This window comes from Macaca nemestrina, chromosome 1, assembly GCF_043159975.1.
Source record: "Macaca nemestrina isolate mMacNem1 chromosome 1, mMacNem.hap1, whole genome shotgun sequence".
Taxonomy (NCBI): domain Eukaryota; kingdom Metazoa; phylum Chordata; class Mammalia; order Primates; family Cercopithecidae; genus Macaca; species Macaca nemestrina.
Window position 1 is genome coordinate 175,111,168 of NC_092125.1, and position 13,506 is coordinate 175,124,673.

The 13,506-nt window shown below is 35.1% G+C and overlaps 1 protein-coding gene across 6 annotated transcripts in view; it reads left to right on the forward strand.

Moving 5' to 3' along the window:
* The window catches only part of LOC105495140 (OMA1 zinc metallopeptidase), a 161,941-nt gene that overhangs the window by 4,117 nt on the left and 144,318 nt on the right, over window positions 1–13,506 (forward strand). For all 6 annotated transcript variants that reach the window (XR_011620352.1, XM_011764387.2, XM_071092426.1 and 3 more), the window contains 5 exons: window positions 3,376–3,892; window positions 5,947–6,175; window positions 9,247–9,420; window positions 9,518–9,625; window positions 12,845–12,973. Coding sequence is in view for 5 of the 6 variants with exons in the window: in XM_011764387.2 (XP_011762689.1) it covers window positions 3,393–3,892; window positions 5,947–6,175; window positions 9,247–9,420; window positions 9,518–9,625; window positions 12,845–12,973 (1,140 nt within the window). In the remaining variant the exon portion in view is untranslated. The remainder of the gene's footprint in view (window positions 1–3,375; window positions 3,893–5,946; window positions 6,176–9,246; window positions 9,421–9,517; window positions 9,626–12,844; window positions 12,974–13,506) is intronic.

Sequence of the window (13,506 nt, forward strand, 5' to 3'; positions counted from 1 at the left end):
CAGTTTGACTTCTAGAAGACTTCACATTTAAACCTTAATACACTTTCCCATTGAAAATAGTTCTTTCCATTGTTTTTTCTCTTTCTGATCTGTCTAAATGGCATGAAAAATAATTGCTGCCTTCCTGAGCTCTTCAGCTACTCATGGATGTCTTTTTAAAAATGCATACAGTATGTATTTTTAATAACTGAATTTTATTATCCCCTAATAGTCTTACTTAGGTTCAATTTTGTCTCCTTAACTAGATTATAACCTCCATGAAAGCAGGACTATATTCTGTGCTGCATAACTCACATGCCCCCTAGCCACTGAAAACCTGACTAGCTACTCCAATATGAATTTTGAAATGATTTCTAGGCTTAAATTCTTTTACCACTTTTCAGCTTGGTTCAAAAAAGTAAAAACAAAGTATCTTGTTAATAATGTCAAACTATTATATATCAGCCTAGACTTTACTAATTTAAAATTGGTAGTATTTCAAAAAGGGTTAACTTAACTCAAAGTTAATGTTTTACTTAGCATGCCCTTTATTAACATTATACATTAACAGTGCAAGGGCAGGGTGTATGAATTACATAAAAAATAAATTTGAGTAATTTTCAAATAGTTTGATATATAGATAATACTATTTATTAAAACTGGTAGTCCTGAAGCGTCTTTCTAGATAATATCGTATTAGCTTAGGTTGAGTTTTACATGTTTTTCCCCCCAACTTTTATATGAAGGTGTTGAAACATGCAGAAAAATTGAGGAAAAATTTAAGGAACACGTATGTAACTATCACTGAGATACAATGATTGCTGATATTTTATTTATTGACTTTATGTCCTTTGTGTGTGTACATTTGCTGTACAATTTGAAAGTGAGTTTTATTTATCATGAACAGATCCTTCAGCAAGTATCCCAGGAATAAAATAGTCACATAACCACAATATTATCACCTAAGAAAATAATAATTACCTAAAACAACTTGAAATTCAGTTCATTTTTAGATTCCCTCAATCTGGGTTTTTTGTTTGTTTTTGGTTGTTGATTTTTTTTTTTTTTTTTTTTTTTTAAAAGACAGGTTCTCATTCTGTTGCCCAGGCTGGAGTGTAGTGGCACAATTTTGGCTCACTGCAGTCTCCACTTCCCAGTTTCAAGTGATTCTCCTTCCTCAGCCTCCCAATTATAGCTGGGTTTATAGGCAAGCGCTACTCTTTGTAATCCCTTCCCCTGGCCCTTTTTCCTACCACTCCTCAAGCAGTCACTGATCTCTCTGTCACTATGGATTAGTTTGCATTTTTTGCAGTTTATGTTATAGAGATGGAATCAGAGTATATACTTTTTTGTGTGTTTTTCTTTTTTCTTTTTTCTTTTTTGACAGTCTCACTCTGTTGCCCAGGCTGGAGTACAGTGGCGACATCTCGGCTCTCTGCAACCTCCACCTCCCAGGTTCAAGCAGTTCTCCTGCTTCAGCCTCCCAAGTAGCTGGGATTATAGGCAAGTGCCACCACACCTGGCTAATTTTTGTATTTTTATTAGATAGGGGTTTCACATTGTTGGCCACGCAGGTCTCGGACTCCTGACCTCAAGTGATCCGCCTGCCTCGGCCTCCCTAAGTGCCGGGATTACACGTCGTGAGCCACCATGCCCAGCCTTTTTTGTGTTTTTTAATGAATTTATACAGTTCATCTAAGATGTCCAGTTTAAGATTTTATCTTTCATTGATTTTAGGAAGTTATGTGCCTTGCAGTTTTTTTCCTTTGTGTTTCTTTTGTGTAGAGTTTGTTAAACATTTTGAATTTGTGGTTTTATAGTTTTCATCAAGTTTGGAAAACTTTTGGCCATTATTTCAAGTATTCTTTTTTCTGTCTGCACCTCCCCCGCCACTTTCTGGGGACTTCAGTTAGATGAATATTAGGTCGCTTGAAGTTATTACATACCTCATTGATGCCCTGTGCCTTTTTTTATTATTGTATTTTCTCTCTGCGTTTCATTTTAGATGGTTTCTGTTGATACATCTTCAAAGTCACAAATCTTTATTTCTATAATGTTAATCTGCTATTGTCTCATCTAGTATGTTTTTCATCTTATGTCTTATAGTTTTCCTGTCTAAAAGTTTAGTGTAAGTCTTTTAAAGAAATATATTATATATCTCTATGTAACATGCTCATATTTTCCTTTAGCTTCTTAAACTTGTGCATTATAGTTACAATAACTAATATCCTTGTTTACTAATGCTGTTATTTGTTTATTCAGGAGTTAGTTTCCACTGATTGATATTTCTTCTAATTACAGATCACATATCTTGCTTCTTGCATGCTTGGTGATTTTTAATTGTAAATTGCACCTTGTTAAGTGCCAAATAGTTTTGTGTCCTAATACCTGTTCTTGAGATTTTTTGTTTTGTTTTGTTTTTTGTTTTTTCTGGGATGCAGTTGTTGCTTGGAAGCATTTAATCTTTTTGGGTGTTGCTTTTAATATTTGTTAGATGGGGCCACAGCAGCTTTTGGCCTAGGACTAATCTTTCTCTAATGTTGAGGCAAAACCCTTCTGAGTGCTTGATGAATGATAAGGTTTTCCACTTTGGTTGGCGGAGGGGACAGACACTATACCATGCCATGTGTGAGCCGTGTATATTCTTCTCTCCAGTCTTTTCAGGTGGTCCTTTCCCAGCTCCAGGGGATTTTCTTACACATATGCCCAGGCAGGACTTAGCTGAATATGGGAGGGGGATTCTCTGCAGAACTCTAGAGTTCTCTGTGCAGCTCTTTTCTTCTCTTGTCCTCTGTCCTGTGAGCTCTAGCAACCTTGGTTTGCTTGACCTCACAGCCTTATCTCTTTGATTTAGGGGAATCACTGGGCTCCACCTAGGTTTACCCTGTCTGCATTGTGGCCTGGAAGCACTCTCCAGGCAATAAGCTAGGACAATTGCAGGGCTCTGTTTCCCATTTCTCAGGGATCACTGTTCTTCAGTGCCTAATGTCCAGTGCATTTTATATAAGTTAGATTTTACTCTTCCGTATTACATGCTTCCTTCCAGTTATTGCAAACTGATAAAAGTTTTACTATTGTTTTTATCTAATCCACTTTATTGCCCAAATAATTTGCCATTAAAATAAAAATGGCTCTCCCCTAACTACAAATTAAAAATGAAATGAAAAAAATGCAAGCTTCTAAAGTACACATTGCATAGTAAATGTCATGTTATGTATACTCTGGTTTATCTTGCTGAAAGGCATTGCTGTAGGGGTGATGAGTTGAAACCCAAGGTAATTTAGCCTGAGATGTGTTAGAAGAACAGCTGACACACCTATTTAATAAGTGTTATATTCCCAGTTTGGTAAGTAAATATTTTCCACAAATATTTATAGTTTATTTTTTGTGTTTCAGGTAATCAAGTGAAAAAGATGAGCTTCATCTGTGGATTGCAGTCTGCTGCTAGAAACCATGTTTTCTTCCGATTTAATTCACTGTCTAACTGGAGAAAATGTAACACGTTAGCATCAACCTCACAGGGCTGTCATCAAGTACAAGTTAACCATATAGTAAATAAGTATCAGGGACTGGGAGTAAATCAGTGTGATAGGTGGACTTTTCTGCCTGGAAACTTCCATTTTTATAGGACTTTTAACAACAAAAGAACAGGATGCCTCTCAAGTACCAAAAATAAGGAAATTTGGATGATTACCAGCAAACGTACTGTATGGAATGACTCTTTTTCAAGACAGCTACTAATAAAAGAAGTTACAGCAGTTCCTAGTCTGTCAGTATTGCATCCTCTAAGCCCTTCTCCTGTAAGAGCTATTAGGAATTTCCACACTTCTCCACGGTTTCAAGCTGCTCCGGTTCCTCTCTTGTTGATGATTCTTAAACCAGTGCAGAAGTTATTTGCAATCATTTTAGGCAGGTAAAATGCTTTTTTAGAAAACTAAACTTTTGTATTAACTTTTTGCATTAGTATTTTGTGTTAACTTTTAGAAATTAAATTTTTTTATTTATAAAACTGTACTTTTAAAGAAACCTTGTTAGATCCCGTGTCCCCTCATTTAGCTCAAGGTGAAGTTTCTAAACAGTAGCTCCTGCCCAGTTTTGTTATGTATGATTTAATAATCCTGAAACAATTTCCTGCGTATTAATTTATGGTATAGAAATATGGTCTCTTTAAAAAGTTATTCTTACGTATTGTATAGGCATTTTTAAAAAAGTCTTATATTTATGATTACAAGACCTTAGGATATGTGGATCAGAAGTGTTGGTTATCGCTCACATATAAGAAGAGTACTTACAAACATTTCTTTTTAATTTGTGGAATTTAAAGGCAGCAAATCATAAAACTGAGGAACTTTACTTATATAAGGGTGGGCCCACTCCTAGTTAACTCTTAAATCATTAATGCTGCTTTTTTTTCTATTCTGTTCCCAACAGATCTTTGTTTTTTTTCCTTCCAGATCCTTTATAATAAACTTTCACAGCTTGATAGTACTTTAACCCTTTTTCTCTTATTTGTTTTATGAAGATTGAAGAAAGCGAATCGCTGTTTCTTCATAAAGCTTTCTTGTGTTTGATGACTGTGAAGTCCCTTCTAGCCTTCTTACTTCCACATGAACCAAACCAGTTTGCTTTTGATAAAAAACCAAGAACTTCCATTTGTAATTTATTGTGTTCTTCATGATTTGGTGTTGGCACCCAGAGGAGATACAGCTGTACTGACTCTTGGTTGAAGTAATACGCTCATCCCAGGTTCTTGGGATGCTCCTTCTGATTTCTGATGCGTTCTCATCCTTTTAAATTGTTTGTTTTTAACTTTCTTGTTTTCGTTACTATTGTTGATCACCTAAAATTTTTCATTTAGAATATGTCTTTCATACATTTTAAATAAATGATAATGTCATGTAAAGTTTTAAATAGGCAATAAGTGTACTCCATAGTTTGGTTTATGTCCCTTTAAATTGAGACTTTGTGTAAAGGCATTGGGGTGTGTCACTTCACAAAGAGAACTTTAAGAAGTTATTTTGTAAACTAAATTTTTGTCAAGAGAATCATGTATATATGGTAAATTTTTGTTGTGGTTTTACAGATCAACTCACAAGAAAAATGTTTGTCCCAGTATTGAAAATATTGCTTGTTGTCAGAAAAGTTTCTGAACACTGCTAAGCAGCAGACAGTATTGTTGCCTGGTAGAAATTGGACCTTCTCAGATGTTATCTACAAAATCTCCCACTTTCTTATGAGTACCTATGATATTATTACCTCTCCTTTTTCATTTTCTGAAGAGGATAGTGGAGTTTCTGCTACTGAGCACTATTTATTTCCAAAATGAATGCTGAGGCAGTTTTCCTTGTACCTTGTTGAATCACTGGCAAATTGTGTTGGAGGTCTGAGGAGCAGTGGGAAGAATAGTAGTTCCAGGTATAGATTTATTGTACTGTAACCTCTTACATAATTAATTAGACAGTTATCCCTATTAAGTGGCTAAGTGGTCAGACTCTGGAATGTCATTGACTTCATTGCTTGGTTTTACTCTTATTACCTGGGTGGCCATGGACAAGTTACCTAACAATTTTCTCTTCTGTGACAGGATTATTATGAAGATTAAATGAGATGGCATATATATATATATATATATATAGAGAGAGAGAGAGAGAATTTTGCATATACTAGATAGTAATAAATGTTAACCAGTGGTAGTTATAGTAAACTAGCATCTCATTTAGTGTTTATCCTTAAAATAGCTGAAGAAGAAAATTTCGATGAGCATTAGAATTTTTTAGCTGTAACTTTATATCGTTGATGATTTCTTCATCATTTAGCTAAGAATTTTGTTAACTGGAAATGCGATGTATTCAGCAAAATATATAAATTCAGGTGTTTGAGGACATAAAATTCTAGTGTATGCATTTGAGCTTTAGTGATATGTGCTGTAATGATGATCAGAACTTTGAATTTTTCTTTTTGCTTTAGGGGCATAAGGAAATGGTGGCAGGCACTTCCTCCTAACAAGAAGGAACTATTTAAACAAAGTATAAGGAAGAATAAATGGAAGCTATTCCTTGGTTTGAGTAGTTTTGGATTGCTCTTTGTGGTGTTTTATTTTACTCACCTGGAAGTAAGTCCAGTCACAGGAAGGAGCAAGCTACTATTATTGGGGAAAGAGCAGTTCAGACTTTTATCAGAACTGGAATATGAAGCAGTAAGTAGTAAGAATTGTTTTTAATTAGACTGCTTAGTATAACACTCAAAGTAGGAAAGTATCTTAAATATGAAAGATACATTGTTTTTAAATTTTAGTCTTTGATATGAAATTAGCATTTTTTTTTTTCCAGAAGGCCTCAGACCTTTCACACTTAGTATTCCTACTGCCTACATTGCTTTTCCTAGCGTTCACCCAGCCAACTCCTGCTCAGCACATTTCTCCTTAAATGCCACTTTTCTCCGGAAAGCCTTCCATGATAACCAGACTGGGTTACGCGGGTGACTGGATGAGGCCCGAGGAGGTATCCTTCATACCAACTGAATTATGAACCAGCTCATTTGTAGTTGTGCCCATTGCTTGGCTTTACTGGGGTTAGGTCTCCTAGGCTTTTTTTCTCTGCATACTGTACTTTTCCTTCAAAGCACTCGTGAGAGTAACATAATTATTTGCATAATTATTTATTCGATAGTCCGTGTCCCTTGTTAGACTAAGCTTTATGGGGGCAGGGATCTTGCCTGTTTTTGTTTATGGTTTTATTTTAAATACTAACACAGTGTGTAAGAGTAGTGCTTAGTATATATCTATTGGATAAATAGATTTATTGTCAGAATTTTTATACTTTGAAAATCAAGTAATATAAGATCATTTTTCTCCGAACATCAGTTTTAGCAATTTACTATGTTTTTTGAATCCAAACTGAAGTTGTAATTTAGAAGTCTTACCTCTTTGGAAAGTGTAATAACTTAGGTAGTTAAACATTTTATACCCTAGTGAGTTTCTTCGCGACAGAGGTCATCATTTTCTCTCCAGTTCATAGCACATATACATGTTATGTGCCCTGTGGCTCAATTAATATTTGTTGAATTCATGTCCAGTGGCCTCACTCGACAGCTTTGGCATGGCTAAATCTTTTTTTTTTTTTTTTTTTTTGAGACAGAGACACTCTGTCGCCCCGATTGGACTGCAGTGGTGCAATCTCGGCTCACTGCAACCTCCGCTTTCCAGGTTCAAGTTATTCTCCGGCCTCAACCTCCGGAGTAGCTGGGACTATAGACGTGCACCACCATGCCTGGCTAATTTTTTTGTATTTTTAGTAGAGACGGGGTTTCACTGTGTTGGCCAGGGTGGTCTCGAACTCCTGACCTCAGGTGATCCACCTGTCTTGGCCTCCCACAATGCTGAGTTTACAGGTGTGAGCCACTGTACCTGGCATGGTTAAATCTTTTTATTCCAAATGAACTTCTGAGTTTGTCAATGGAAAGTTACTATGAAAAAAAGAAATAATGTTTTCTTAGTTATAAAAATTTTTCTTAGTCCAGGCAAGACCAGTCTCTTTTAGTAGAGTGTATACAGAGATTTGAGGTGTTTCTTAGGCTTTAGTCAGAGGCAGGTTTAAGGAAAGTGTTCTGGAAAGATTGAGACAGGCCTAGTATTAGTGCATGTTTTACCATTCACATTGCTAAGAAATTGTTTAAAATTTATGTATATCTGTGTACATGTATATACATATAGACATAGATGCATTTTTCTTTTTTTCTTATTTTAGCTACAGGTGTAATATCTGTGTGATAGGAAAATTTAAACACATGTTCTTATAGGGATATTATAAAGTGCTATAATTACGTTTATTCTTGTTTTATCTACTTCAGAAGAGTTAATAAATCCTGGGGGGTTTTGTCTGTTTTAGGCAGTTCACATTGGTGAATTATGCTTTTTAGAAGTATTTAAAATAAAAACTACTTGTAAGTTCATATTCTATAAAATAATGTCTTTTTAATGCATCTCAAGGAGAAAAGTTACTAACTTGTTGATTCTTTTTTTGGTGGTGGTGTTTTGAGAGTCTCGCCTCTGTCACCCAGGCTGGAGTGCATGGAGTACGTGGGGCTATCTCGGCTCACTGCAGCCTCCACCTCACGGGTTCAAGTGATTCTCCTGCCTCAGCCTCCCGAATAGCTGGGACTACAGGGCCTGCCACCACGCCCGGCTATTTTTTGTATTTTTAGTAGAGATGGAGTTTCACCATGTTGGCCAGGATGGTCTCGATATCCTGACCTTGTGATCTGCCCACCTCAGCCTCCCAAAGTGCTGAGGTGGCATGGGCCACCACACCCAGCTACTTTATGAAAGTTAAAGTAATATTTCAGAACATTTTTAATTTTCTCAGTACACTTGAAAGAGCTCTCATGAATATAACTTCAGAAAAAGTATCTTCTATGATGGCTAGTCTTAATCAGCATCATATAGAGACAGTGATATGCTCATTGGTTCTGAGATTTCAGTAATTTCCTTTCAATCTGTAAATAAAACACCTTAAAATTAATGAAATATCTATTTTGGTAGTTTAACTTTAGGGTGTTTTTCTGTTCAATGCTTTATGAATGTAATTTTCTTTTGTATTTTACTTAGATGAAATCTTAAGTTCTCTAGGCTTTCTTTCCTTCTTTTCCTTTCTTTTCTTTTTGAGATGGAGTCTCACTCTTTTACTCAGGTTGGAGTTGGAGTGTAGTGGTGAGATCTCAGCTCACTGCAACATCCGCCTCCCAGGCTCAAGCGATCCTCCCACTTCAGCCTCCCATGTAGCTGGGAACACAGGTGCATGCCACCACCCCTGGCTAATTTTTTGTGTTTTGGTAGAGATGGGGCTTCACCATGTTGCCCAGGCTGGTCTTGAACTTCTGAGCTCAGGTGATCCTACTGCCTTGGCCTCCCCTAGTTCTGGGATTACAGGTGTGAGCCATCTTGCCTGGCCTAGGCAGTGTTTTCTAAAATGCTTAGGAAAGTAGAAATAATACTTAAGTATTCGTTTGTAGTTTAATCGAAAAGAGTGAAATTTTGATGTCAATCTATTCAATCTATAAAAAAATCTTAGTATTAGAATTTATTCCTTTGCGAGAAACCACATTGTCTTTGCATGAATAATTCAGATTTGAGAAATTTGAGTGCTTAATATATGCAGATTTTTATATAGTTAAAATGTTCAACAATAAATAGTCATATAACTTTCCATGAAGCAGAGTAAGCATTTCGTAGTGCTCTTTTAAAATAAGAAGTAATTTTTAATCTTTCAGCACATGGAAGAATTTAAAAATGATATGCTAACTGAGAAAGATGCCCGATACCTGGCTGTTAAAGAAGTGCTTTGTCATCTAATTGAATGCAATAAAGATATTCCAGGGATTTCTCAGATCAATTGGATTATTCATGTGGTTGATTCCCCAATTAATAATGCCTTTGTGCTTCCAGTAAGTAAATGTTCTCAAATGCATTATAGTTGTTAAATTTATTGTCCTTGTTTTTTATGATGTTCTAATTGCTTACATTATTTTCTTTGTGGTGCAGAATGGACAAATGTTTGTTTTCAGTGGATTGTTAAAAAGTGTAACCGATATTGATCAACTTACTTTCCTTCTGGGCCATGAAATAGCACATGCAGTACTTGGACATGCTGTAAGTACCTAAAATGAATGTTCAGGTTTGGAAAAACTGCTTTGAAGTTAACAAGTTAAATCTTATAAAGAACTGATTTTCTTTAGCTTTTTTTTTAAAATGATGGACTTTTAGTTTTGAGTAATTGCCTTAATCTGCTACCTGAAAAAATGTGATTGGCTAATTTTGAGAATTTTTATGGTCTTTAGTATTTGATACTGAATAAGATTTTGCTTAAATACTATTTTTATCACCTGTCTCTTTTGCTAAAAAGTAATTATTCTTAACCCCTAATTATTTCAAATGAAATTTTAAACTTTCTGTAATTATTAATATACTTGTAATCTAGTCAGAAAATTAATTGTAGGAAAGTGATATTACTATTTAAGTGGGTAAATCATCTTTCTTTTTTATTCATTCTCAGAAGATAGCTTGGAGCATCTTTGACAATTTCTAGAATGATGTGTCATGTATAATTAATGCAGAGTAATAACGATACCTTGCCATTTTACAGTTTACTGAGCTTTTTAGTTTATGTAGCTTCTCATTCATAATTTTAATACCAAATGAGGTATGTATTTATTATTACTATTTTATATAAGAGAAAACTAATGTTTAGAAAAACAGTAACATGACTAACCTGACAAAGTAACCGAATTGGGACTTTAACCTGGGTCTTCTGTATGTTAATCCAGTGTTTCTTCCTTTCACCATAGTTACCTGGTTTTTAGCAGCACTTTTCTTATAGGTCATAGAATTAAAGTTGATGTATGCTCCTGTGAATACCTGTCTGTTCATCTTGATATGAGTCCAGGAAAATAACACATCTATTTCACAGATTTTTAAAAATTGTTATTCATTTAAAAATATGAATGGCTCTTTTGTCTACATTAGAGATAAGTATTTTTTTAATTGTAAACACAAAGGTACATAGTGAAGTGACTGAAATGCTAAATCAGAAATACAAATAACATTAACTTCAAATAGAAATGATAATGATTCTAATCCTTCTAAGAGTCATCTCAAATTCTACCTATTCCTTAGAGTATTAATAAAATAAGATGGGCCAAAGTGTTTTTCTGAAGCACCAAAAGTAATTATCTCCTTGATTTCTTCTGAGTTACAGGAAGATTTTAAAAACATTTTTCTTGACGGGTGCAGTGGCTTACACCTGTAATCCCAGCACTTTGGGAGGCTGAGGCAGGAGGATTGCTTGAGCCCACGAGTTTGAGACTGGCCTGGGCAACATAGACTCTGTCTGTACAGAAAAATTTAAAAAATTAGCTGAGCATGGTGGCTCACACCTGTAGTTCCAGCTGCTCTGGAGCCTGAGGCAGGAGGATTGCTTGAGCCTGGGAGATCAAGGCTACAGTGAGTCATGATCGCACTACTGCACTCCAGCGTGGGTGGCAGAGTGAGAAACTGTCTCAAAGAAAAAATCTTTTTTTCTTAAATATACACAAGAGTACATCTAAGCAGTGTTACTATATGCACTCTAATATCTTTCAAGTAATGGCTTCATAACTTGAAATCATAAAATCATAAAATCAATTTTGGCCATTTTAGCATTTGAAAGGTGTTACTATTCAGTACATTTGTTTTTCAGGCATCTAGTTCAGTGCCTCATATTCAGTGTATTGTCATCTCTATCAGTGCAAGAACAGTAGTAGGTGAGATGTAAAAAGCAAACAGCAGCCTTAAAAATAGAGCATAGTTATTAGTATGTTTTTGCAGATATCTTAAATATTGTCAGCACAATATTTTCTCTTTGGGGAGTCTCAATTTTGATTTTATCTAGGTTTTTATGTTTTCTTTATTCTACAAATACAGGCATTTGTGTGTGTATTTCCAGTTTTCTAAGACTGTGTAATAGCAATTATATTCTTTGATAACAAGGGCTTTCTCTTCTATAACGACTTCCTTATTTTGAGTTTCATGTTTTCATGTTAAAATAATTCCATAATTGGGCTGGATGTGGTGGCTCATGCCTGTAATCCCAGCACTTTGGGAGGCCGAGGTGGGCTGATCACGAGGTCAGGAGTTCAAGACCAGCCTGGTCAACATGGTGAAACTCCATCTCTACTAAAAATACAAAAAATAGCTGAGCGTGGTGGTGGGCCCCTGTAATCCCAGCTACTCGGGAGACTGAGGCAGGAGAATCATTTGAACCCAGAGGTGGAGGTTGCAATGAGCTGAGACTCACCACTGCACTCCAGCTTGGGCAACAGGGCAAGACTCTGTCTCAAAAAAAAAAAAAAAATCCGTAATTGTTTTTCAAAATACACAGTTGTGTTTTGAGGCAAAGTAATGAGGCAAATATAAGGAGGTAAAGTATGTTTTGTGAGGGTACAATATTTGTTAAGGGACAGTATTCTAAGTCATTGTTTTTAGTTTTCAGTCATTTTTCATACATTCAAGTAATGACTGCTATTTTTTCAGTTTCAGCATTACAACATTAACATTTACTAATCAATTTTACTGGCAAACCATGAACAATCTAGTTCATTAAACTTATATTTAGATATTACTACTCAAAACAACTATTTTATGAAAAATCTTTTTTGGTAACTGATATAAATAAATACAAAAATTCATAGAACCCGATTCTCTCATGATAAATACTAGACTTACAAATTTACAAACTTGTATAAAGGAGTAATGTTTCATATATTAGGTCTTGAAGACCAGAATACATTTATTTAAAATAAACTTCCAGTCTTTTTCTGAGTTTTTTCTTGTTTTAAGTGCTTCATATGTTAGTGTTTAGTCCTCATCCAAAAATATTAGTAAAATGAAACATTTATTTGATATTTTAAAATGATGCAACTGTATTAAAAAACTAGAACTGACCGGGTTTGATTTCTGGTCCTTTTAGTAATAGCTGTGCAAATTTGGGCAACTCTTTTAACCTCTATCTCAGTTTCATTATCTATAAATGTAGGGATAATTGTACCTATTTCACAAGATTATTATGCGTGTTAATGCAAGAAACTGTAGATTAATATCCTGTAATAATAAGTGGCTCAGTAGATACTAGTTAAACGAATGAATAGGTATATAAGTAGATAAACAAAGGCAGGGAAAAGCAGACCAGGAAAGAAAAAGCAAAAGAAGAAAAAGAGAACTCTCAGTCTTAGGTGGAGAAGGTCGGGTAATTGTAACACCTGATGAACTAGAAAATGTAAGCATATACTGTCTCGATGTATGAAATGTAATTTTTATTATTTTGATTATTCTCAGGCAGAAAAGGCTGGCATGGTTCATTTTTTGGATTTCCTAGGTATGATTTTCCTCACAATGATTTGGGCCATTTGTCCTCGAGATAGTTTGGCACTTTTGGGCCAGTGGATACAGTCTAAATTGCAGGAGGTAAGTCTGAGACAATAACTTGAATTGATCATAGCCTGTGGTGAGGATATTTTAATACTACTGTAAAGCAGCAAATCCAGAGATGTTTTTACATTTCACTATGAAATATGGGTACAAATTTTTAGTGTCTTATGTTTTCTCATTTTTAGGGGATATTCTTATATATGAATATTTAAGTTAAGGAATACTACATCTCTCAAATGATGGGTATGGATTAGGTTAGAAGGGCTTGGCAACTTTTGGCTAATAAGATTTTCAAAAATATATTTATTGGTTTTACAAAGAGAAAACCCAGCCACTGACCCTTCCTTTCGTAGTAACTGAATGCCTCCCCCATTCCCCAATTTCAGCCGTCCCTTGGTATACAGGACTTCTCATGGATACCAAAATCTGAGTATGCTCCAGTCCTTGATAAAAAATGGCATGGTATTTGCATGTCACTATGCACATCGTCTCATATACTTTAAATCATCTCTAGATTATGTGTAATTCAATGTAAATGCTATGTAAATTGTTATTTTACTATATATTTT